Source organism: Sturnira hondurensis, unplaced genomic scaffold (genome assembly GCF_014824575.4).
Source record: "Sturnira hondurensis isolate 20B ecotype Veracruz unplaced genomic scaffold, ASM1482457v3 Scaffold0008761, whole genome shotgun sequence".
NCBI classification, from domain to species: Eukaryota; Metazoa; Chordata; class Mammalia; order Chiroptera; family Phyllostomidae; genus Sturnira; species Sturnira hondurensis.
The window spans coordinates 1,681,525-1,709,097 of NW_028081392.1; the positions used below are offsets into that span (position 1 = coordinate 1,681,525).

The 27,573-nt window shown below is 39.2% G+C and overlaps 1 protein-coding gene across 5 annotated transcripts in view; it reads right to left on the bottom strand.

The window, feature by feature from the left end:
- The window catches only part of ASCC1 (activating signal cointegrator 1 complex subunit 1), a 152,379-nt gene that overhangs the window by 24,093 nt on the left and 100,713 nt on the right, over positions 1–27,573 (bottom strand). For all 5 annotated transcript variants that reach the window (XM_037055838.1, XM_037055839.1, XM_037055837.1 and 2 more), the window contains 2 exons: positions 20,396–20,520; positions 10,923–11,008 (listed from right to left, as the gene is read on the bottom strand). In XM_037055838.1, coding sequence (XP_036911733.1) covers positions 10,923–11,008; positions 20,396–20,520 — 211 coding nt within the window. The remainder of the gene's footprint in view (positions 1–10,922; positions 11,009–20,395; positions 20,521–27,573) is intronic.

The window sequence follows — 27,573 nt, forward strand, 5'->3', positions numbered from 1 at the left end:
AGATATGTCTATCAGTAAGGTGGAAACCATTGTTAAAATTAGACAGGAAAGTGAGCAATTGGCTGGTTTTTGACAAAAGTCAACATCTGTTCTCAAAGATGCACCTCTCCTGGTATGTTGCTATCTGTTTGGATACTATGTGTTTTTCTTCCTTCACTGTCTTTTAAATTTGTGGTTACTGGTTGTTCATCTTTGCAGTCATCTGGGACTACTTCTCAGTGCTGTGTTGGCTCAGGCAGGGAGGGATGGACTTGAAGGGTTTAACCTACACAGTAACAACAAACAGACCATGGTTTGACAAAGAAAATGAGTAGAAAAAAAATTAAGAGATTAAATTACTTTTCTCAAAATTATTTGTTTCTTATCAGGATGAAAAATAAATATTTTACTGAATACCTAGTTAAATACCAAGCTAGAGTCTTGGTGTATTTGGGAAAGGGAGACAATATTTATTTGTCTTTGTCCCTTTTATATCACTCCTATGAACTCTTTCAACAGGGTGTCTGTTCTTATTGTGGGAAATACTCATCTCTTTTAGGAATTCATTTCTGGGGGTCCAGTCATATCATTTCGGGTATAGTTCACAAATGAAGTGAGTCTGGTTATGGTTCACTTTGTATTTATTGTTTTTTTTTAAGATTTTATTTGTTTATTTATCTTTAGAGGGGAAGGAGAGAGGGAGAGAAACAATGTATGGTTGCCTCTCATGCGTCCCCTGCTGGGAACTGGCCCGCAACCCAGGCATGTGCCCTGACTGGGAATCGAACCGCGATCGTCTGGTTCGCAGGCCCGCGCTCAATCCACTGAGCTACGCCAGCCAGGGCTTATATATATTTTACAACTAAAAAAAAACACAATAGCCCTGGCTGGCGTAGCTCAGTGGATTGAGCGCGGGCCTGCGAACCAGACGATCGCGGTTCGATTCCCAGTCAGGGCACATGCCTGGGTTGCGGGCCAGTTCCCAGCAGGGGACGCATGAGAGGCAACCATACATTGTTTCTCTCCCTCTCTCCTTCCCCTCTAAAGATAAATAAACAAATAAAATCTTAAAAAAAAACAATAAATACAAAGTGAACCATAACCAGACTCACTTCATTTGTGAACTATACCCGAAATGATATGACTGGACCCCCAGAAATGAATTCCTAAAAGAGATGAGTATTTCCCACAATAAGAACAGACACCCTGTTGAAAGAGTTCATAGGAGTGATATAAAAGGGACAAAGACAAATAAATATTGTCTCCCTTTCCCAAATACACCAAGACTCTAGCTTGGTATTTAACTAGGTATTCAGTAAAATATTTATTTTTCATCCTGATAAGAAACAAATAATTTTGAGAAAAGTAATTTAATCTCTTAATTTTTTTTCTACTCATTTTCTTTGTCAAACCATGGTCTGTTTGTTGTTACTGTGTAGGTTAAACCCTTCAAGTCCATCCCTCCCTGCCTGAGCCAACACAGCACTGAGAAGTAGTCCCAGATGACTGCAAAGATGAACAACCAGTAACCACAAATTTAAAAGACAGTGAAGGAAGAAAAACACATAGTATCCAAACAGATAGCAACATACCAGGAGAGGTGCATCTTTGAGAACAGATGTTGACTTTTGTCAAAAACCAGCCAATTGCTCACTTTCCTGTCTAATTTTAACAATGGTTTCCACCTTACTGATAGACATATCTTTGGTTGCCCTCACTAATGTTTTTGAGACTCACTTTCCAGGCAAAGTGACACGTAAACAAATTCTGAGGAACAGTTTTTTTGTTTTTGTTTATATTTTTCCTCACCCGAGAACATGCATGCTGATTTTTAGAGAAAGTGGAAGGGAAGGACAGAAACATCAATTAGGCTGCCTCTCATCTGTGCCTTAACCTGGAATCAAACCTTCTGGTTTACAGGAAGATGTTCCAACCAACTGAGCCACACCTGCTAGGGCCTGAGGAAAAGTTCTGGTGATATACTGTATTTTTTGGACTATAAGATGCACCCCCTCCTCCATTTTGGAGGAATAATGGTTGTTAATGCTGCTGTTGAGTTCTGTTTACATTTACATTGGTGAATTATGTTATTTATGTTATCAAATATTTTACCACATTTTTTGCTTCAAAATTTTTCTCCTTTTGTCCTCCTCTAAAACCTAGGTGCATCTCATGGTCTGAAAAATACGGTACTACTTCAATTTGCATCTTCCTCACACCCCTACTCTAACCCAATTGCCTAAAATATGAACGTACAAAACCAAACTGAAGCATTTCAAACTGCACTTTTAAAAAATATTTCTGATGTGCTAAGAAACCTGTAAGAAGTCTTTCAGATCTTTAATATATAGTATGTTTTTTCTATTATTAGCAAAATATAAAAAGCCCCTAATAGTTTCCTAATAGTATTTTCATGAATTTTGTCTTTTAATGATCAAGAATAGAGGTGGAGCCATATTTTATCACTAATACAGCAATGTAACACAGACCATATTTTGGCAAGAGGTCTTATCAAAGGTTCCTTCCTAAACTCCACTTTTTTCTGATATCCATGCTAATTATAAAATTAGCACAACTTACTTAAAAGTTCAGTATTCCTGCCCTGGCTGGTGTGGCTCACTGAATTGAGCGCCAGACTGCAAAGCAAAGGGTCACCGGTTCAATTTCCAGCCAGGGCATATGCCTGGGTTGTGGGCCAGGTCCCCAGTGTGGGGCGCTCAAGAGGCAACACATATGGATATTTCTCTCCCTTTCTTTCTCCCTCCTTTCCTCTCTCTCTCAAAATAAATATAATCCTTTCTTAAAAAGTTCAGTATTCCACCCTGGCTGGTGTAGCTCAGTGGATTGAGCACGGGCCTGTGAACCAGAGGATCACAGTTCGATTCCCAGCCAGGGCACATGCCTGGGTTGCAGGCCAGTTCCCAGCAGGGGATGCACGAGAGGCAACCATACATTGATCCTCTCCCTCTCTCCTTCCCTTCCCCTCTAAAGATAAACAAATAAAATCTTAAAATTAAAAAAAAAAACATTTTCTAGAAAAGATTCAAATAAAGAGAAATTCAATAGGATTGAGTATTGTTAATATATATGATATAATAGTATATCTTCAAGCTCCATTAAGTATGAGCATGATATCTAATCATAAAGCAGAAAGAAAATTAAACTAAACTCTGACCTTTAAGGCAGGGGCAGGAAACCCTTCCATGAGGGAAGGGCCGTGTGAGCTGCATCACAACCACGCAACTCCAGCACTGCAGCACCAAAGCAGTCGGGCAGTATGTGAGCAAACAAGGACGGCTGTGTTCGATAAAATTTCATTTATTGATCCTGACATTTAAGTTTCATATAATTTTTACATGTCATGAAATATTATTCACCTCTTTTTTTCAACCTTTAAAAAAATATAAAAACTAGTGTGGCTCAGTGGGTTGGAAACTGAAAAGTCACCAGTTCCATTTCCAGTCGGCACAGAACCCCAGTTGACGGCGTGTGACAGGCAACCAATAGATGTTTCTCTCCCACATGGATGTTTCTGTCCCTCTTTCTCCCCTGCTTCTCCTGTCTCTAAAAATAAATAAATAAAATCTTTATAATATATATAAAACATTCACAATTTGAGGGCCATACACAAAACAGGTGACAGGGCATATTTCCCCCTCGGACCACAGTTTGCCGCTCATGCACTAACAGGGGTGTCCGACCTGGGGCCTGCATCCTGCATGCGGCCCAACACAAAATCATAAACTTACTTAAAACTTTTTATCTGCTCCTCAGTTTTTTTTAGCGTTTTTGTATTTAATGTGTGGCCCAGAGACAACAAAAGGTTGGACACCCCCACAAGAGTTTACCTCAAGCACAGTGCAAAAAATACCCCTTTGACAAACAAAATCCTTTTCTTCTCTTCCAAAATCTGATTTCTATGGAAAACAGTTTTAGTCATCCAAAAAACTTCCTCAGTGTTTGCTCACACAAGACATATTGCTAAGCACTGAGGGCACGTAACAGGTCGATGCAAAACCAAAGTTAAGAGGGGTGATATCTATATTGGGCTTTAAAGAATGAGTAGCATTTGGAAAGAACAGGATCACAATAAAAGAAAAACACAGATAAAAACTAAACCCTAGGGAGTAGCCACATAAGGCAGTGAATTTTTTAAAAGTAGATTCAGAGGCAGGAAATACTCCAGGAGAGACAACTGCCATGGAAGCCAAGAGAAGACAGCATTTGATGGAGAAAAGGGCTTGATACTCTCAATGTGATTACTAGGAAAAAGTAAAAGTAGGTCAAAGTACTGAACGAATAGAGGCTACCAGTGACTTTTTACATTGCTGTTTAAGTACAACAATAGAGGTAAGAGATAGCTTTCAGGGAATTTAATTGATTTTTTTTTACACACAGAGAGAGAGAGAACCATTGATTCGCTGTTCCCCTTATTTATGCATCCATTGGTTGCTTCCTATATGCGCCCTGACCAGAGTTCAAACCCACGACCTTGGCATAACAGGGCAACATTCTAACCAACTGAACTACAGGGGCAGGGTGGTTTCAGGGAATTGCATATAGAATAGTTTGAGAGGGATGATGGTAGGAAGAATGGCTTTACAGAGAAACGGACTCTCATTTCTTTAAACAAAAGAAAAAATACTCTAATGAAAGATGCATCTATTTTCTTAGTAGCTTGTTCTAATATTAGACATTCTCATCAGGAAATTGTTACACACACACACACACATTTTTACCCTTTGAAATCATATGGCCCAATTTTTGTAGTAAGATCAGCAGTTAAAACTTGCATCTATCCTAAACACGGGAACAAAACACAGCTAAGACTCCACAAAGACTTCTCTGTAAAGTGACTTTAAGAAAATATACACACTGAACAAATGGCTTGTAACCTATTCCCCTCCTAAGTACATGTCTGTCTCTCTTTCCTTCTTTCTTTTTAAATTTTTTTTGACATAGTTTCAAATTTAGAGAAAAGTTACAAGAATAGTAAAAATAATTTCTGATTACCTTTTATCCTTTTTTTAATATCCAACTTTAAGAAAAGCATTCTTTAGCCCTGGCTGGCATAGCTCAGTGGATTGAGCACAGGCCTGCGAACCACACGATTGTGGTTCAATTCCCAGTCAGGGCACATGCCTGGGTTGCAGGCCAGTTCCCAACAGGGGACTCACGAGGGGCAACCATACATTGATCCCTCTCTTCTTCTCTCCTTCCCTTCCCCTCTAAAGATAAATAAATAAAGTCTTAAAAAAAAGAAAAGCATTCTTTAGCTTAATTTCCTTGGTTCTGTTCTTCATAACATGCATTCTGCCAACAAGTATATCTGGTTAATGTCCATAAGTTGTAAGAAAGAAAAGGATATAAAACCTCTTAAGAGAACTCCTGTTTGGAATTCATTTGGCTTCTTTAATCTACAGATTGGTGTCTTTCTTGAGCTCTGTCCCATTCCCTGTACTCTCTCCTGGAACTCCAATTGAGTATATTTTAGATCTTCTCACTCTATCCTTGATGTCTCTTATTCCCTCATGTGTTAACTTTTATTCCCTCTGTGCATGCCACATTCTGAGTAACTTCATCCGACCCAACTTCAGTTCACTACTCCCTCTTCAGCTAATGCCTAATTTGCTGTCGAATCCATCACTGAGCACTTAGTTTCATTCACACAGCATTTTACAGTTCTAGAATTTCTATTTGGTTTTTCTCCAAAACAGTTACATCACTTTTCTTTTCTAATAATTCCCAATTACCTAATAAAAATTTAAGCTTGGCTTTTATTTCTTTGAACACAGTAGGCATAGCTGTTTTTAGCCTAAGTCTGATAACTCTCATGTCTTTATGAGTTTTTGATGTTTCTCTGCTCATGAGAGTGGTTTCCACATATGCCTGATTATCTTTGACTGTGTACTGGCCATTTGAGGGGCATTCCTTGGAGGAATATTTCTAGGCAGAGGGTGAAGAAACTTTCTATGAAAGAGAATTTTTCTTTGCTACTGCCCAGCACCTGCTACAGCCAGTCCAGAGATTGCTTCATTCAAGTTTAAGACCTCGAGGTCTATTTTCTACTGTTAGAACCCTAATAGTTAACTTTTGCAATACCTGAGGATCATCTTTGTCATATTTTCCCTCATATTTTCTATTCTTTACCTTTGCCAGGGGTTTAACTTTATCTTCCTTAATTGAGTATATGTATTTGTCAGTGTATATACTATATAATTTCCATGGGCTCTCTTATTCTCTAACTGACCTTTTTCATAACATCTTATTTTTATTTTCCAAGTGAAATTGTTCAGAAAGTTGTACATTTGCTCCTTAACAAGTTGTATACATCACATGGTTGTCAATAATAATATGATTGCTTTCAATGCTATAGATAAACACTGTTACAAAATATTAGCATGGCCAAGTGACCTGAATTTAGTAAGTGTCAACCATATACAAGCATAAACAGCCTAGAAAGGAAGTGACACCTGCTTAGTAACTTTACTTACATAAAATTAAAATGTAAAGTTATAGTTACACCAGGTAGTAAGAATGACACCACAGCTATGGTGGTAAGGAGAGATAGTAGCTTTAGTGTACCTTCAATGCTGTTATTTATGCTGATATAACAGTGCAATGGAACATTTGGTGATAGACCCTCAAGGCAAGGCTTTCTGAAAAAGTTAAGTTTTGGGAAAAAAAATCTAAAGAGCCATATGACTAAAAAGTAATTTGCAGGAACAGTATACAACTGACTGTTGATTGGATAGTAAAAACACAATGTTTTGTCTTTTTCCTTAGAAATATACAGTACTTTCTATCTTACAAAGGAAGTACTAGTCTTCCTTTGTAAACATTAGTATCTTTTCTTTAAAAATTACTACACAGTTCTCAGTCTCCCCTCTATTCCCTAAAACCAAAAAATACTCTTTTCAATACTATTCTAATACTTCAAAACAAAAGAATTATTCAAATCTAGCCTCTTCACTGAGATTGTTTAAGAACTTAATCGTGCCTTTGTTACCTTTGAACAAACAGACTAAATAGTGGGCCAAGGAGGAACATGACCTTGGTAGTAGTTACACTGTTCCCTGTATTCATTATGTGTTTAGCAGTACATACATGTTTTATGTACCTTTATATATCACCAAAAAAGAATAAATAGCATGTATTTTTAAACAGCTTCTTTTACAGAAACTTCTTTAATAAAGCAAACTAAAGATCTACTTTAAATTTATTCATTCCAGCTGTCCTTTTAAAGACCTTAAGGAGCAAAGATGGAACAAAACCAAAAACAAAACAAAACAAAAAAACTTGCCTTACTCTTATTTATATCTTTCAAGAAAAGTCTCAATGTGGCTAGATAGACTTAAAACATATTTCCAAGTAAAGCATTAAAATTAATATAGTTAAATACTGCAAATTTCCTCTTTTTCTAAATTTAAAGATTATTACACATTAAGTGGAAGAGGCACAAATTCATTTCCTTTTTATTTGGCTTATATTTCCCAGGACTTTTAACTGTCTAAAGAAACAGCACTTTCACGGTGTGCTTTGATTTTGGACTTGTAGTACTTCCTTGTTCCCTCCCAAATATATTGCTATGCCTTCATTTGTACCAAACCACCTCCTCTGGTGAGTAGGACATTGGGCTCTGATGTCTCTTCTCCACTCTGCAGTTAGAACGATGCTTTTGAACAGTTAATACTGTACCCTGTTCAATCCACTGTGAGCACACTCCCGGAATACTGATTCTACTGCTTAAGACCATTTCCTAAGTCCCCCAAATAGACTGCCATTAAAGCCATTTTTCTCCCCAGAAGCTGGCAGCTAATGACCATAGTCCTTCTAGATAGCAAGGGAACAGTTATTTCCTGGCAGTGTGTCTTTAGGTCAGCATAATTTTAACACTGTTTATGGATAAACAAATAGCATCCTCCTTCAGAGTTATCTGTCAGTCTTCTATCAAGAAAAAAACACCCTAACTAAATATGATTCTTCCTTTTCTGGTTTGAAAAACACAGGAGAATTATTCTTTAGTGTTCAGTTCTTTTGAAGTCCTTTTAGGGTAGGAAAAGTCTTATTTTAACTAGAAATAACCAAGTACTAGTTTATTACACCTGCAACAACCCTCACAAGCGCTGTGCAAAAGAACAATGTGGCTTCCACTTCTAAGTCACTAGAGCTTTGTAGAATTTTTTCCTATTGAGGCACCCAGACACATAATATTATATTGAGCCAAAAGGACCAATTCTTTTCATGGAGGAGAATTTCAATTGGTTGTTATTCATTATATTCCTACAGCAATGAGCAATGACTTGCTTTCTTGTTTTGTTTCTCTTTGAATGGAGATGAAGTTGACTCTTTTCCAAGGCTGCTTCCCATCACCAGCATCCCTGCCCTTGACCTATGTAGCTGTTAATATGCTGCACACATATGAACTACAGTAGTTAACTGCAACTGAATTAAACCTCAACAACCAATGCGGTTAACCTTTCTGTTTATTCCAAGTGAGTTCCTAGTGAAATTGAGTTTTTCCCCTTTCTAAATATAGTAATTATATCTGGTACAAAAATATATATATAATTCACTGGTTTTCAGAATTTTTTCCCCAAGAGTTTCAGAAGCCATGGGTTCTCATGTTCTATTTGACAAAGACATGCCCATTCATGATAATTCCAAAAGGTAGGCAGCTATAACTACTTCACAAATATAGTAATGACCTCTTATGCATTTGGCAGGTAACTACTAGAGGCCATGTGCCACCTTTATTTCAAAGAGAAATTAATTCCTTTGATTAAACACAGCTGAAAAGTTATCTTCATGTTTTCTGTAGTAAAATACTGGAAACTATACCAAAGGTGCTTTGTTATGATGATGTGTATCCCAAGGTATTCCTCCATACTCACACTGTAACTGCCCAGGAACCACTACACCCCTTCCGAGACAGGAAGCTCCTGGACGTGGGGATTATATCATAACGACCATTTTATCTGCAGGGCATGTGGTTTGGCAGGTGGTACACAGTGAGTATTTCTGTTAGTGTTGACATTAAAATCAGTTCAAAAGTCCACTTCTTAATTAGCCACAATTTTAGACAAAGTGGCACACCGAGTACCCCAACATTTAAAGAACAAGTTTTCATCACACATTATCACAGTTCAGGTAGATACCCCCAATTTCAAACACCTAATAATCTCTACCTAAACACTGAGTATCTTTATGGGAAGCAGAAGAAACAATTTCAATTTGTTAGTTTTAAATTTTTGTTGTGATTCAGACCCTACTACTAACTAGTGATAAACTTTGACAAATCACTTTAATCATGCTGGATCTTGTGTTGGATTAAAGTGTGGAACTGAATTAAATAAATGATCTCCAAGTGCCAGAGCAGGGCTCAACTCTTAACAGTCTGATTAGGTGTGGACGAATAAGGGCAGTAATACTGCTGCAGGTATAGATGATGTAGGTATAGCAGGACCTTGTCAACACTAGAGGGAGCTACACTCATGCCATCACTGGGGTGGTTAGGGAGATTTCAAGGCAAAGCATCTTTAAATGGAAAACTGACATAACAAAATGAGAGAAACTAAATATCAAGTGAGAGATCCATATAGTCACACAGCCACCTCACACACAGGCTGTCTGCTGGCACCTCCCTCTTGCAGATACCAAAATATCTCCCAATCAACACATCTCCTGAGCTTTATTTCTAATTCCAAAAGAATCAAGATGATTTGAATCATTCCTACAGATTTCTTTCCCCATTCAATTTTTCTTCTTAATCAAGTAGCAGCAACAAAAAAGCAAAGTAATTAACTATACTACTGAAAAAGCACCAAAGAAATGAGACAGTGGAAGAAACACATTCATATCACATACATTCAAAAAGAAGAGAGATAAAGAAAAAGGACTCAGTATAGCCCTAATGGTGGGAGCTGCAGTGTCTGCCTAAGTGAATGCTGTCACTGCCCTGTGGGCTTTGCAGCTGCTAAAGAGTGATGTCATTAAGTAGAGGCAATAGGGTCACATCAGGCATTGAGGAAGAAAACTGTTAAGGGACAAGATAAGGAAACAGAGCATGAGGTAGGGAAGGAAGAACAAAAGCATTTCCAAAGCTAAAGCTAATTTTGAAGTGTTTATATGCATTCACATTCTCTCTGTCTCTCCTTTCCTCTCCTGGCCTCTTTCCCTCCCTCTCCCACTGCCTCTCCCAGCTCTAAAAAAACACCCATGGCCTTGCAAATGTACAACCTAAAGCCATTATAGAACAAGTAAAATGCAGAATCACACCTCTCCATTGATATCAACTTATGTTTCTCTCTGCCCAGAAACACAAGAGCATGTTAACCTGATAGAGAGGGCATAAATTGTGGATATTACAGAATGTGGTCTGTGAGAGAAAGATAAATGCAATCCTGAAGAACCCCTTTTATTTAAGTTTCATGGATTAATTTAACATGGAGAAAGCAAAGCCTCAAAAGTCAGAACTGGATTGCGTACTTTTTAGGACATGAGCTATTTCTGAGTAAAAATAGATTATGAAGCAACTTTAGAGAATCATTTTGTGAGAGAAGAGAAAACCTACTAGAACAAGACAAACAATTATTTTGTCACTCAAAAAAAAAAAAGCAAACTCAGACCTCCAGAGATAAAATACAGAGTAAAATGTACCAGGTTAAAATCAACTTTTCCTATGGATCCAAATAGTTGGATTCTTATTTCTTATATCATCACCAATTTCAAATACTTTAGAGGTACCACAGCCTTAACAGACTCAAAAATATTTCCTTTTTCTTTTAGGACATTAAAAAAAATTTAATGGCCCTTTCAGTCAATGAGCCTCATGGGAAGAATGAGAAAAGTATACTTTACTGTTAAAAGGAGACCGACTTGTTGTCCTTGCTTACTTAGGACACATGCCAATGGATTTCCAATTCACTCTGTTTCATACTGACCTTTAAAATGTTTCTGCCATCAAATGATTCTCTTTCCTTGAAGATATATTTGCCATCCGCTGTGTAGAGATTGTACCTGCCTTCAGCTGTAAATATTGCAAAGAAAATGTCAGAAGAGAAGCGTGGACTATTTACCTGTTTGTTTTCTCTTGGATTGCTTTTCTTATTTTTTTACAGACTTTATTTATTTATTTTTAGACAGAGGTGAAGGGGGGGAGAAAGAGAGGAAGAAAAACATCAGTGTGTGGTTGCCTCTTGTGCACCCTCTACTGGAGACTTGGCCTTCAACCCAAGCACGTGCCCTGACTGGGAATCAAACTGGACCAACCCTTTGGTTTGCAGGCTGGTGCTCAACCCACTAAGCCACACTAGCCAAGGCTCTCTGAATTTCTACAGGTACAACTAGCAAAATCTCCAAGTGCTATCTGCAAAGTGACATAATAGGAAGGGAAAACATCAGGGTATGAGTCAAGAGAACCAGTGTCTAGTCTCAGCTCTGTCATCAACTCACTCACTATACATTTATTCATTCGATATTGTCCAAGTACTCACTGTACATTAACTATGTAACTTAGCTATATTTTTAGTCAAATTATGTCTCTGCTATGCACCTCAGTTACAAAGTTACAGGTTAAAAAAACAAGTTACAGGTTATGACTAGGTGATTTCCAAAGGTTTCTTGCAATCTAAAAACCCAAGATGTTATAGAGCTGCATGTATTTTGAAATATGTAAAAATACACAAAAGTTCACACATGAACTTGTGGAAAAATGCTGGCACCAGGCTTTGGGTTTTTTTAAGGATTCTCCCTAAATGAGAAGGCCCCTTTAGTTGCAATCAAAGGCATCCTAACAGACATTCTACACAGAAACGTAGCAGGTCTGTGTACAACCTCTGCCTCATCAAAGCTGCACTCTTAACTCCTTGAGTTAATTTAGCTTGCTTATCCCTAAAGATGTCCTTAAAATATAGCAATTAAAGAATATCAAAGGAAAGGGATCACAGGAAAGAAAGCAAACAAACAAACTTATTGTATGTCCCTTTCATATAAAAATTCAACACAGAGAAGAATACAGGGTACAAAAAATTCAAAGCCTCCTCAATAATTTTAACTCTCAGGATATTTTCCAAAATATCAACCCTTTCTTGCCCACCAATACTCTCAAAAATATTTGTATTTCCACTTTTGAGTGTGGTCTTTTGCTGTATATATAGGTATGGAGACTACCAACTCAGAACTGACAAAATATATTGAGTGCTAACTCCATTTTCCTAATGAGAAGTATTCTCTTAATCAAAGATCCCAATTCCTTTCGTATCTTACAACTTACAAAAGATCCCCTGTTAAGAGGAGATGTGGAATTTTAAAGTAAATCATACCAAATAAATATCAAGTAAAAGGCAGTAATTTTTATCTGAAGACTGAAATGTTTAATGACAGTTTCAAAATCTGTACGTGGCATTAGTCTTTAGGGAAATGATAACCAAAACCACAGTGAGATACCACTTCACACCACAGAATGGAATAATCAAAAAAAGACAACAGCCAGTATTGGCAAAGATGTAGAGAAATTAAAATCCTCATACACTGCTGGTGGGATGGTAAAAAGGTACAGCCACTTTGGAAAACAGTCTAGCAGGTTCTTTAAATGTAGAGTTATCGTCTGACCCAACAATTTCACTCTTACATACAGACCCCAAAAGAAATGAAAACATGTGCCCACCCCAAACCTCATGTGTACATGTTCACAGGAGCACTATTCTCAACAGCCAGAACTGGGAAACAACATAAATGCTCATCAACTGATGAAGGGATAAGTAAAAGGTGGTATGTCCACACAGTGGGATATTATTCAGCAATAAAGAAGAATGAAGTGTGATACATGTTTAACATAAACGAACCTTTCAAACATTATACTAAGTGAAAGATCACATGTTACATGACTGTATTTATATGAAATATCCAGAAAAAGCAAATTCATACAACAGAAAGTAGACTGGGGGAGCCTAAGACTAGAGGGTTGCGGGGGAATGAGAGTCACTGCCAAAAGGTATGGGGTTTCTTTCTGGGGTGATGAAAATGTTCTAATATTGATTGTGGTAATGGTTACATAACTCTGAGTACACAAAAAATTACTGAATTATATTCTTTAAGTGGGCAAATTATATAGTATGTAAATTCTATCTCAAAGCTGTTGTATTTAAAATATCCATGAATAGGTAATGATGACTAAACTGTGAACACAGAACCTTTTTCTTGTGTGATTGGCAGGCCCACGCTCAATCCACTGAGCTACACCAGCCAGGGCCAGAACCTTTTTCTTATATGAAGCTCTAGAACTAACCCAATATAAATCTGGATCCACACAATTTAGAAGACACAGATTCCTCTATAATTCAACTCTTTTATGTTAAGAGATTAGTTAAAATGGGAGAATGGGATTCCCTGGCTGGTGTAGCTCAGTGGATTAAGTACCAGCCTGCAAACCAAAAGATTCTCAGTTCAATTCCCAGTTAGGGTACATTCTTGGGTTGCAGACCAGATTTAGATGTCCATTTAGGGGTGTGAGAGAGGCAACCAATCATTGTTTCTCTCCCTCTCTTTCTCCCTCCCTTCCCCACCTTTTAAAATTAAATAAATAAAATCTTTTTAAAAGTTTTTTTTAATGGGGAGTGGTCTAGTTGCTGAGCTCTGAACTAAGATTTAAGGACTAGGACAGATGTGGAATATACTATTGGTAGTATTAAATGTCTAATAAAGTACTGTCTGCACCTGCACTGTCTAAAATATTGACTATAGCCACAACTCATTATTTAAATTTATTTATTTTAGTATTAACGATTTATTATCATAGTATTCACTAACTTTAGACGGGCTGGATAGAAACATTCTCTAAAGTGTTAAGTGAAAGAATGTAATGATTTCAGTTTAATTCCCTGTTGCACTGAAGTCCATTCTAGAAAGAGAAAATAACCCCCAGCATACATCATATTAAAGGTCTGAATCTCAAAGCAACTCTAATCTTCAGCTGGAACAACACAGTATCTGAAAAATACATTCTGAGTCTACTGAAATATCATTATTCTTGAACCAGTCTGCCTTTATAAACTTAAATAAAATTAAATTAAAAGTTCACTTTCTGCCCTGGCAGAGTGGCTCGGTTGGTTGGGCACCATTCCTACACCAAAAGGCTGCAGGTCTGACCTCCAATCAGGGTACACACTAGGGTTGTGGGTTCAATCCCTGGGTTGGGGCATGGTGGGAAACACCCAATCAATGTTTCTCTCTACCTACCTCCACTTCCTTTCTCTCTAAAATTAATAAACATATCCTCAGGTGAGGATTTTTTAAAATATATTTTATTGATTATACCATTAGAGTCATTCTATTCCCCCCCTTCATTCTCCTCCACCCTGCACACCCCCTTCCCCACCACTCCCTCCCTTTAGTTTATGACCACGTGTCTCAAGTTCTTTAGATTCTATATTTCCCCTACTCTTCTTGCCCTCCTCCTATTTTCTACCTACTGTCTATGCTATTTTCTGTGGCTTCTCCCCCCTTCTCCTCCTCCCACTCCCCTTTTGCTAACCCTCCATGTATTCTTCATTTCTATGGTTCCACTCCTGATCTAGCTGTCCTCTTGGTTTGCTTTTGTTTTAGGTGTGGTTCTTAATAACTGTGAGTTTGCTGTCCTTTCACTGTTCATATTTTTCATCTTCTTTTTCTTATATAAGTCCCTTTAACATTTCATATAATAAGGGCTTGGTGATGATGAACTCCTTGAACTTGACCTTATCTGAGAAGCACTTTATCTGTCCTTCCATTCTAAATGAAAGCTTTGCTGGATAGAGCAATCTTGGCTGTAGGTCTTTGGATTTCATGACTTGGAATACTTCTTTCCAGCCCCTTCTTGCCTGTAAGGTCTCTTTTGAGAAATCCGCTGACAGTCTGATGGGTACTCCTTTGTAGGTGACTGTCCCCTTATCTCTTGCTGCTTCTAGGATTCTCTCCTTCATTTTAATCTTGGGTAATGTAATTATGATGTGCCATGGTGTGTTCCTCCTTGGGTCCAACTTCTTTGGGACTCTCTGAGCTTCCTGGACTTCCTGGAAGTCTATTTCCTTTGCCAGACTGGGGAAGTTCTCCTTTATTATTTGTTCCAATACATTTCCCACTCGTGGCTGTTTCTTCTCCCCTTCTGGCACCCCTATAATTCGGATGTTGGAATGTTTAAAGATGTCCTGGAGATTCCTAAGCCTCTTCTCATTTTTTTGAATTCTTGTAACTTCACTTTTTCCTCTTTGGTCATTTCTTCCTTCCTTCTGGTCCACCCCCTTGATTTGAGTCCCAGTTTCCTTTCCATCACTATTGGTCTCCTGGACATCTCCCTTCATTTCAATTAGTTTAGCCTTCATATGTTCCTCTAATCCGTGACTATAATCAACCAGTTCTGTGAGCATCCTGATCACCAGTGTTTTGAACTGTGCATCTGAGAGGCTGGCTATTTCCTGGTCACTTAGATTTATGGGCTCTGGGGCTTTGAGTTCTTCTTGAGCCATATTTTGGACTGTTCGTGCCTGTTATGTATGAGGAGCGGAGCCCTAGGTGTTCACCAGGGCGGGGCAACTCAGTTGCTGGGTTGTGCTGCTGTATGTGGGGGCGGGGTCAAAGGGGAGCAATGGCGCTCCCCTCTGCCAGGGAGCACCGTCCATTCCACTTCGCATGAACATGTGACCTCGGTCAGCCGGTCGCCTTGTGTACTCACTGGGTTCGCCTGCTGGGGCCTGCCCAGTTTGTCTCACTGCTCACTGCTCTGCTGGTTTAACTGCACATGAATGTGTGACCGCCGTAGTCAGCCTGTCCGGCACCCTCACTCGGTCCAACTGCGCGCCCAGGGCAGGGGATCCTTCCTGACCCTGCTTTGCTGCTGGCTCCGCCCCTCTTACCAGTCCCGGTTGAATGGTTCGTTGTTGTTGGACTTCTGTATAGTTCAACTTTTCTATTCTTTGGCTGTGTCTTTGTTTACTAAACCTTTGTTGTATTCAAACTTGGTTGTGGGAGAAGGAACAATGTTTCCACCTACGCCTCCATCTTGGCAGAAGTCTCAGGTGAGGATTTTTTTTTAAAGTTCACTTTCTCTGTCTCACTAGCCACCTTCAAGTGCTAAATAACCATATGTGGATAGTGGCTATCGTATGGGACATAATAGGTACAGAATATTTCTATCATCACAGAAAGTTCTATTGGATAATACTATATAAAATATATCTTCTAAACTAATAAATTTGGAGTACATTCTAGAGTTCTAAAATTTTGCCTTTACATAACAATGTTAAAATGTACACCACCAGCCCTGGATGGTGTGACTCAGTGGATTGAGTGCCAGCCTGCGAACCAAAGGGTCGCCAGTTCCATTCCCAGTCAGGGCACATGCCTGGCTTGTGGGCCAGGTCCCCAGTTGGGAATGCGTGACAGGCAACCACACGTTGATGTTTCTCTCCCTCTCTTTCTCCCTCCCTTCCCCTCTCTAAAAATAAATACAAATCTTTTTTAAAAATGTACACTTAAGGAATCTGTTTTCTAAAATTAAAATTGACTTTCCAGAACAAATACCATAAATTCATTTAAATGGTCCCAATGAGCAAACTATAATAAATAAATATTAAATATTCCAGAAATTTTTTCCAGAATATTCTTCTGGAATACTACTATCCAAATGAAAGAAATGTAATCTATCAGAACAATAACAAGAATAAAGCTTTAGATTCTATCAACTACCCAAATAAGACTGAGCCATGTGAACCTTTTTGATCTCTGCTCCCAAAAGTAAAATAGTAATTTATTTAGAAAGGTCTTTATAAAAATATAATCTAGTATCTGAAAACATTAACAGTGGAACTAAAAACTGGACAGCTACACATCTCTTAGTCCTACAATGGCTTTAATCAAATGGGGTCAATATTAAGTGACTTCCAGTTGGGATCTTTGGTGTATATCTGAGAGAAATAAAAGAATGTACTTTGACAAAAAGGACATAAAAACTGTCCTAAACTATAAGTCTACAAATAGTTTATGGGTTTGAGTCCTGATGGAATCCTCTCCAAACCCATATTTTCTAAAACCAAGGTCAAGGTCCCAACAAAGAAAATAAAACATAAATATGGGGCTTGTTCTCCCTGGCTTGCTGTCTTCCAGCCATGGCAGCCATCTGCCTCCCCACCTGGCTGGCCCTGGAGCCCTGAAACCAAACCCATGTACAACAGAGAGAACACCCAGATCTGAAAAGCCACCCAGAAGAAAGGCACTGCCTCCTAGGACTGGCCTAGTGTCCCCCCTGTTGCAGCAGCGTTTAAACTCTCTGCAATACTATCCTGGCCAGCATGGATCAGTTGGTTGACTGTCATCCTGCAAAGTTGCTGGTTCCAAACTGGTAGGGGGACATGTCTGGGTTGCAGGCTGGTTCCCTACTGGGGTGTGTGCGAGAAACAATCTTTCTCCCCTTCTCTTTCTCCCTCCCTTCCCCTCTCTCTAAAAATAAATAAAATCTTCTAAAAAAAACCCCTCTGCAATACCTCTTCCTGTTCAAAGGGGTTATCCCACAGAAAGGAGGTGCCCAGAGCAAAGGAGAGAAAATCTAGAACTAGTAAAGAGCCCCAATTTTCCACATTTGGATCCTATAGCAACCAAAAGCTCTGTGAAGCTCACAGATTTCTGCACTGAGTGGCCAGCAGAACTAGACGGTAATTAGAAATGACAAAACCATTTTCCAATTGAAATTGACACAGCTGATCATGTTTCATTGGGAACATCTATTTGAAATTTCAAAGCACAGCAGTAACCTTAAGGGTTAAACTTTCCAGTTTGAATTTAGATGATCATGCAAAGAAATTTATTAAACTTGTAGGGGAGCAATACTGCAACACCACACATGTGGTGTTTAGCATCAAAACAGGTGCCTTTAATGAGACAGAATTAAGATTATGTAATATATCTGCTACCAGTTTTATACCATGAGTCTTGGAAAACTGAGGAATGTGAGAAAAATAATAGTGAAGCAGACATGTAAGAGTATACATAGAAAAATAGCTCCTCAAAAAAACAATCCCGGAAACACTTCTCCAAATTAAAGCCACAGAGAAAAACCTCAAAGTAAAGAAGAGCTCCTTGGTAACAAAGAAGTTAAAAATTAAAAAAAGTGTTGTTTGTCTTAAGAATGAAGGAGACAATAAAAACACCCTTTCTCAGAACAAAGAATCAGTGAAGAGACTATTAAATTCAATATGAATTATGTAGAAAATATGCTTAATTAATTTTATTAATTCATATATAATTGTTAATGTTAAAAAAACATTATCTTACTTCATAGTTAAAATGATTCCTTTAATAGTAATGCACAATGGCAATGGTTACTGACAAATTTTCTTATTTATATTCTGGGGCCAGTGATTTTCAACCAGTGTGCTGCAAGAATTTCTGCTACGTGCAGTACCTGACTATTTAGTCAGGGGCACTAACCTCTTTTCTCTTAGACTACCAAATAAAAAAATGACAACAGCCAACACAACAACAGCTGCCCAGTGTGAGTGAATCAAAATTATACTTATTTTTTGCCAGATCGGCAAAAATATAATATATTTTTTGGTGCACCACAGACTTTTAGTAACTAGTTGGTGCGTGCCATGAGATGAACAAGGTTGAGAACTGCTGCTCTGGGGCAATTAGACTAATGAGAGCTCTCTGATTTCTTCTGGTTCTAAGATGTTCTGATTTTATCATTACCATAACAACTTTAAAGTTTAAATACACATAAATATATATAATACAGACAGTTATTTTTGTCTACTGATACACTTTTTCCCTACACATAAGCACTTACTTGATGCTTTTAAGTTATAATTTTGGTTATTTGGGAAGCCAGGCCCAGAGCCCAGTCCCCCAGCTGTGGTTCAGTGTTTTCTCTCCATAACCGCTATCTGCTCAATGCGTTTTCGCAGATGGCAATTCTGATTAGAAACAGGTCTATGGGAGTGTTTTCTAACCTAAAAAGTTGGTTCCATCCATCTACTTTGGGGTCCCTTTATGCTGATTTAATTCTGCTCACTTTCTATTTTCTGGGGCTCATTTCTCCAAATGAAGCTTGCAGAGAAGTGGAAGTAGAGATTAACTGTTATTCATTTCCCAATTCCCCAGTTAGCGCTTTTATAGCTCAGGAAAGAGATGAGGTATAAATAAGGACCTTGAGTTTAAATGTAGCAAATGACAAAATGAGAACTGTCCTAAGAAACATACCATTCACTTTAGCTGTTGACTCAGTATTTTTAAGTGTATCTGTAAGTCATTCTTACCACTTCCAAAGTTGTCCACAAGTGATTAATTTAAAACCAAAATAAAGGAATTACTGAGGCAAAAAAACCACACACTAAATATGGGTTTTCGGTGCTGGTAAATTTTAAATATTATGTCTTTGAAAGAGAAGCTGCAAATAACTTGAATCTGTGGCTCTTGATCAAACAGATGCTGAATGTGTAAAGAAGCTTTCACTTGGGGAGTGGGGATAGAAAAAAAGATCCTTTTTGAAATGTAGATCATCCTTTTTGAAATGTAGGTATTTAAAATTTTTTTAACTCTATTTTTCTTGCTGATACTATTACAGATATCCCCATTCCACCCCTACCCTGCTTTGCCCACCTCCATCCAGCCCATCACCACACTGTTGTCTATGTCTACGGGTTATGCATACTTGTTCTTTGGCTAATCCCTTCACCTTCTTTCATCCAGGCCCCCACTCCCCTCTGACAGCTGTCGGTCTGCTCCATGTATCCATGCTGCTAAAATAGGCATTTTTATATAAAGGCTCAGATGTCATAAGGGAAAAGAATATTACTCTAAGGTTTCTCAACCTTGGTGCTATTGACCTTTTGGACTGAATAATTCTTTGCTGTGGGGGTTTACACTGTGTGCTGTAGAGAGTTAAGCAGTGTCCCTGGCCTCTGCGCACTAAAAACCCGCCTCTAGCCTCTGTGACAACCAAAAATGCCCCCAGACAATCCCAAGTATCCTCTGGGGGGCAAAACTGCCCCTAGTTGAGAACCACTGGTCTAACATTTTCTTTTACTAGCTAATCTTCCTTCTTCTTACTTTTCAAAGTAAGCCAACAAGTATTGCATAGGACATACTTATACTAAAATCATTAATTATTGTTTACCCCAAATTTACCTGGGCACCCTGTATTTTTATTTGCTAAATCTGGCAACCTCATGTGTGACAGCAATAAAAGATTTGGTATGCACCAATCTCATACTAGATATGTCCCTGCACACTTCTTCCACTGTGCTCATTAAAACAAGCTAACAGATCAAAAAAGGAAGATATAGCAGAAAGTCTTTGACAGCCCATTCTATTCAAACTCCCAGGATGAGATCGTTTGGTCTTACCAATCACAAACCATGCTACGTCTCTCTGGAGGACTTACCATTGGGGTCTTTCCTGAAGAGAGTATTCATTACGGTAGCATGAAGTTTCACACTATTCCACTCTTTTACTATTAATCCGGATGCCTGAAAACGTTCCAGCACTCGATCAACTAATTCCTGCAGCCTAAAAAATTTAAGAAAGAAATACAGAAATTTTAGTAAACTCCTCAACCCCTGATTACCAACTCAACATTCATGAAGCATCTGCTCTGGGCCAATCACTGTACAAGGCCCTGCATAAGAGGAGAATAAAAGGCTGCAGTCCCGTCCATCATGCAGCCCGTGGCCTTGTGAAGACCAACATGGACACAAATAACTGCGAAACATGACAGTGAATGTTAAGGGAGTGTCAACTGAACAGGGGGAGGGAGAGGTTTCCACAGGTTTGTTTTTTTGTTTTTTTTAAAGATTTTATTTACTTATCTTTAGAGGGGAAGGAGAGAGGGAGAGAAACATCAATGTATGGTTGCCTTTTGTGCGACCCCTGCTGGTAGTTAGCCTGCAAGGAACCGGCCTGCAACCCAGGCATGTGCCCTGACTGGGAATCGAACCNAATACAGAAATTTTAGTAAACTCCTCAACCCCTGATTACCAACTCAACATTTATGAAGCATCTGCTCTGGGCCAATCACTGTACAAGGCCCTGAATAAGAGGAGAATAAAAGGCTGCAGTCCCGTCCATCATGCAGCCCGTGGCCTTGTGAAGACCAACATGGACACAAATAACTGTGAAACATGACAGTGAATGTTAAGGGAGTGTCAACTGAACAGGGGGAGGGAGAGGTTTCCACAGGTTTGTTTTTTTGTTTTTTTTTAAAGATTTTATTTACTTATCTTTAGAGGGGAAGGAGAGAGGGAGAGAAACATCAATGTATGGTTGCCTTTTGTGCGACCCCTGCTGATAGTTAGCCTGCAAGGAACCGGCCTGCAACCCAGGCATGTGCCCTGACTGGGAATCGAACCGCGATCGTCTGGTTCACAGGCCCGCGCTCAATCCACTGAGCTACGCCAGCCAGGGCTCCACAGGTTTAAATGTGGAAGAAACACGGAAGTTTATCATTTCGAGAAGAGAGCTTAACAGAGTTGCCTAAAAGGAAGTGCTTAATTAGTTCATCCAGTCACAGAATCCAAAACCAGTGTGGCTGATGTGTTTCCGCCAGGATTAAGGGAGGTCTGGTGCAACTCGAAGACCTTTGCTCACCGGGAAGGAGTGTGCACGTGAAGATGCCAGTAGCACTGGACACTGTATCAGTGTTTCAATAAGGTGAACATACAGTACCACCAGAGAGAGCTACATATAAGAAAATCTACAGGCTGCATGACTGATTCCCCTATGGACTCACTTCAGGTGTGGTAAGCACTACAGTTCTGCAGTGGATGAGCTCTATCTCAATGATAGTCCCTCATTCTGTATCTCCACCACAAGTGATTCTTGCACTGGAGGTTTTCATTCTGTTCAGATGTTTGCTCAAAAGCTTGGAGAATTCCTTTTATGTTTCTTGTAAGGCCAGTCTAGTAACGACGAATTTCTTCAGCTGTTTTTTTTTTTTTTTGGTCTGGAACACTCTTTTCTCTTCTTCAGCTCTGAAGAACTACTTTGCCAGTAGTGCCAACAGGAGGAGTCACTATCCCAGCGAGTGCGTGGCTGAGTGGATGTTGGTCCTCGGCTTTAGGAAGCAGCCATCTTCCGTGACCACCCACTTATCTGATGATAAAATTTAGCCTGTGGCTTTTACATATTGTGCCAAAACGTCCACCCTGAGCCTAAAACAGCTCTCACTGAATGTTGGCACTGACTGGGAGGTCACATCAAATGACAGACCAGTTCACCTGGGGACAAGCAAAGGGAGGAACCTGCACCTTTCAATCTTTCCCTTGGCCTTTTTTGAGATTTGTGCTGCATGCTAATTGACTTCCCTGGCTCAAAATTATCTTTTAGTAAGTCACTAATGTGCTAAGGAATAATAGATTTCACAGTTTCCAGATTTTACATTTTTAGATGTACTAGTAAATACCCTCAGTGTCAAACACCACCACTTTTCTTGGACCCCAGTAGTACTGAGGTATCTTCAGAGTTCACAAAATCTCCCACTGTTTCCTGGGCCACAGCCCTGTGGTAAGCAGTGAGCAGCTTCTTCTAAGCAGGGCTGGTGGGTTTGTTTTGTGTAAGATGTGGGACCATGCACCTTGTGTGGCCCACTGGCGGGAGCTTGCCCCCAGCAGTTATTCTTGCTATAGCAGCTGAGTTTTTCAAGGCCTCCCTCCAAGTGAACAACAGCCTCTGGGACCCCTGTCCTGGGTTGTCAGCCACTCCCTTAGATGTGGGCAAAATCACTCTCTTCCACTTGCGCTGTACCCACTGCAGCGAGAGGGATCCTCTTCCCTGGATACTGACTCAGGAGCCCGGAACTACTCCTTTCCCCTTCACAGTTTTCAGGTTCCAAAGTTCCAAATTAATCTTAAAATTCTAATTTATCTTAATTATTTTTATCAGCTGCTGTCTGCTATCCAAAGAATATTTATAAATAAGTAAACCACAATTAATTATAATAATAAACACCCATATCCCCTCCATCAAACTTCAGAAACAGAACACAGGATTAGGACTAAGGGACAAAGGCGAGTATCTAAAAAGTAACCAAGATAAATCATGGCTTAATGCCATGATTTTATTTTAAAATTTTATTTTAAAAATCAAAATTAAATGCAAAAAAATCTACATTGAACACAATATCAAAATTCTGAATGAAGATGGGATCAGAAATACTAAGCTCCTTTGCCCTGGACTGCAGCACAGCTTGGCATAGGTTAGAACATTACAATACAGCAGTTCCTCGGGATGCTCTCTGCTCTGGAGATCCCAGTGGCAACCTGCTGCCTGTCTCAGCATCTACTGGGGCAGCCTCATGACCCCAGCACTCTCTGATACACACATTTTCTCATCAGGCCCTCTCCACTTAGCAACTTGACAACAACCACCTCTGAGCCCCCTGTTCCCTGGGCCACGAAGGCCATCCCCTCACCTCCTTCCACCTATGCAAATTGTACCATCCTTCCAAGCCCCAATTCAAATCCTACTTTCCCATTAAGCCTATATAACTACCCTAACAGCTCTACTCTCCCCCATCTGTGAGCTTACTCAGGTGTTCTCTACTTAGGATTCTCAGAAATGGTCCCTTAATATTTCAAGTTTGTCTCGTTTTCCTACTAGATTATATGTTTCTTAAGAGCAAGTTATACTTGTCTCATATCTTCCAGAGCATAATTATACTTGGCTTTCAATGACAGTTAGCTATGATTGGTTAACTGATGAATCTGATTATGTAAAAAGTGAGAACTGAATACAAAAAAATAATTAAAGCAAAATAAGAATAATGATATAAAATAAACATGGTCTTGAAGAATCATTAAAGATTTGTAGATAATAACAGGAAAGGAAGGACTTGACTTCAAGCAATAGAAATAACATGTGCGAAGATGGCACAGCATTCAAGATCACAGTTTATTTGGGAAAACTGCCAATTATTTAAAATAGCTATAACAGAGAGTGAGAGAAAAGGGTCAGAAGAGATGAGCTGAATATAAGCAGTTTGGAAAAGCCACAGAAATTTTTAAAAAGGGAGTATGTGATCAGATGTCCAATTTTGAAAGCCAACTCTGGCAGGACAGTAAATGTTGTAGGAGGAGAACAGACCAGAGGTACAGAAGTCAGCTAGGCAGTACTATAACGGTACAAATAACAAACACAATGTGTCAGGCAATATTCTGAGCACCTTATGTATGTTAAATCATTTAAACCTCCTAAAATTATCTCTATTTTACCTGTGAGGAAATTGAGACATAAAGAAGTTCTGAAACTTGACTAAAGTCACATGACTAGTAAGCAGGAGATCCAAAATTAGAACTCATTCACTCTGGCTCAGAGTACATGCTTTAAGGACAATGCTATTGCCTTGGCTGGTGTGGTTCAGTGGACTGAGCACTGATCTGTGGACCAAAAGGATTCTGGTTCAATTCCCAGTCAGGGCACATGCCTGGGTTGCAGGCCAGGTCCCCAGTTCAGGGCATGAGAGGCAATCGCTATTTCTCTCACACATCATGTTTCTCTTCCTCTCTTTCTCCCTCCTTTCCCCTCTCTCTAAAAATAAATAAATAAAGTATTTTTTAAAAAAAGGTGGGGAGAGGATGAAGATCTAAACTATGGCAGGAGCAATGAAAACTGAGAAAAGGGAATGTATTCAAAAGAGCAATGTGAGAGAGAAGTGTCCTCACACACGGCAGTGCTAAAGCAGAGGGAGCAGTTGAGAATGACTCGCCAAGACGCTGCCTTAAATAACCAGGTGGGTCACTGACCAAGGCAGGGAGTTGTGGAGAAGCAATTGCTATTGTTATGATGTGTTGTTGTGGGGGGAGAAGGTTGTCAGTACTTTGCTTTTGAATATGCGGCACAGGGTATCAAGTAAGACACGTCGGGGAGAGAGATAGAAATAAAGTCTGAAGCTCAAGAAAAAAGCTGGGCGAAAGATACAAATTTGAGAGTTATTAGTGCAAAAACAGTAGTTAAAAGCATGGGACAGATGCAGTCATGGGGGGGGGTTCAGAGCAAGCCAAGAAGAGAGCTAAGGACAGAGCCCTATAGGATATTCCTATGTAAGGGACAGGGAAGGAACCAGCAAAGACAATTGATAAGGATGAGGAATAAGAAAAGGAAGACTTCAGAAAGGCTGAAAGAAGAATGACAAGAAGAAAAAAGGAAAAATCAGTATAGTACAATGATATAGAAAAGTAAAGTAAGAAAAGGAACATGGGGCTCTTGGGCCCTTGTAAGGAAGGACTTTGGGTTTTACTCTGAGTGGGATGAGGAGGATTTTCACAGAAGGATGACAAGATCTAACTGGCATTTTAAAGGGAAACCTCTGGCTGCCATGTGGAGGCCAGGACAGAAACAGGAAGCAGTCAGGGCCTGTCACACGAACCCAGAGGACCAGATGGCAGCAGTGGAGGTGGTGAGAATTGGCAGCTTTTCTGAGATACTAGAGTGAAGACTTAAAGGTGGTTCTAAAAGAATTTTGTCTTCAATAACTGGAAGACTTAATATAAACTATACAACACATTCAAGGGTTTGTGAGAAACTGTGCAGGGAGGGAAGGGCAGTGATGAAATGGAAAGGGAGGCTGAAGCCATGTTGTGCAGGCTCCTGTGGGGCAGGCAGGGTGGGAACCTTACTTGGTGGGCTGCACAGAACCATGGAGGGTTTGCAGGAAGATGCAAAGGGAAAAAGTAAAGGCATGGATATTCGCGAAGGGAGATGTTGTGCTTCCTTACATAATTATTTTTTTTCTGATTACCAAAATAATACATGTTCATTATAGGGGAAAAATTGCAGAAAAACATAAAATGAAAAATAAAATTTCACCATCCACAAACACTTAACTTTTTGTTATATAATTAAAGTCTTTTTCTGCAGGTACATATCAATTTTTAAAAGGCAAAACATTTTTCTATAACCTGCTTATTTCACTTAATATTTTTCCATGTCATAAAATATTTTTCTAAAATATCATTTTAGATCCTTTCTTTAAAAATCCTCACCCAAGGACATGTTTATTGATTTTAGTGAGAGACAGAGGGGAAAGTGTGGAGGAGAGAGAGAGAGAGAAAGGGAAACATTGATTGGTTGCCTCTCATATGCACCTCAACCAGGGATTGAACCTGCAACCTCTTGGTGTATAGGATGATGTTCCAACCAACTGAGCCACTTGGCCAGGGTCATTTTAGATATCTTTTAAAGGAGTTTAAACCAGCAATTTGAAGGACTAGCCAATAAAATATTGATAAGAATGGAGAAAGAGGACTGATTCAAGAAAATGACTTTGTTCCTACATTCTTAAGAGGGAAATAAAATATATTCACACTGCACATAACTCCGATTTTGCAGTTAATGGATTTAATTAACTGTGCACATGGATCTCTAAGCAAAGACCTATAGAATATTGGGTCTAAAGTTTCTTATTAACTAACACCATCACAGAACCATAAAGCCTTGAAATATTTCTTAATATGAAAACATAATTTAAGTCTGAATATAAGCAAGCACTGTGAAATCCACTTCAATTACAAATCACAACAGAATGACACCACACTTTTCTCTCTCCTCTCTTAAAGAAAAAGAAGTGGAGAGGGACTTCAGCTACACAGAAACAGAGAGCAAGAAATACTGAAAGAGGGAACTTAAATAGACTACATGAAAGAAACCAGTTTCCAACTTTGTCTTTCTGGAAAATTAAAAGTTCTATCTAATTTACAGACTCAGAACTCTGAAGTGACTAAAGTCCTTTAAAAAGTTCTTGTGTAGCCCTGGCTGGTATGTCTCAGTTGGTTGGAGAGCCATCCTGTAAGTCAAATGGTGGTGGGTTTGAATCCTAGTCAGGGCACAATCCAGTTTGGGGGTTCAACTCCCCACCAGGGTGCGTATAAGGAGACAACCAATGGATGTTCCTTTCTCTCTCTTTCTTTCTCTTCCTTCCTCTCTCTCTAAAGGCAATTAAAAAACAGGACTTGGGTGAGGTTAAAAAAAAGGTTTTTAAAGTTCTCATCTGACCTGCTCATTTGACACAAGAGAAAAAGCACAGACAGGTTGAACTGCTCAAAGTCAGAAACAGTGGGACCAGAATTCAAGTCTCCTGGCAGCCTCTTTGCTCTGTTATCAACTCACTGTGTACTCCATAAAGCTTGAATTCTTAGATGACAAATATTTTTAGATTTCTATTAAAAGAGCTCAAGGGTTCTTGAGTACAATCACTAAATTTCAGGTTGATATCATGAATACTACATTTAATAATTATGTCAGTATATTTTTAAATATATTTTATTGATTATACCATTACAGTTGTTCTATTCCCCCCTTCATTCCCCTCCACCCTGCATACCCCCTCCCCCACCATTTCCCCCCTTTAGTTTATGACCATGTGTCTCAAGTTCTTTAGATTCTATATTTCTCCTACTCTTCTTGCCCTCTCCCCATCTATTTTCTACCTACCGTCTATGCTACTTATTTTCTGTATCTTCTCCCCCCTTCTCCTCCTTCCACTCCCCTATTGCTAACCCTCCATGTATTCTTCATTTCTATGGTTCCACTCCTGATCTAGCTGTCCTCTTGGTTTGCTTTTGTTTTAGG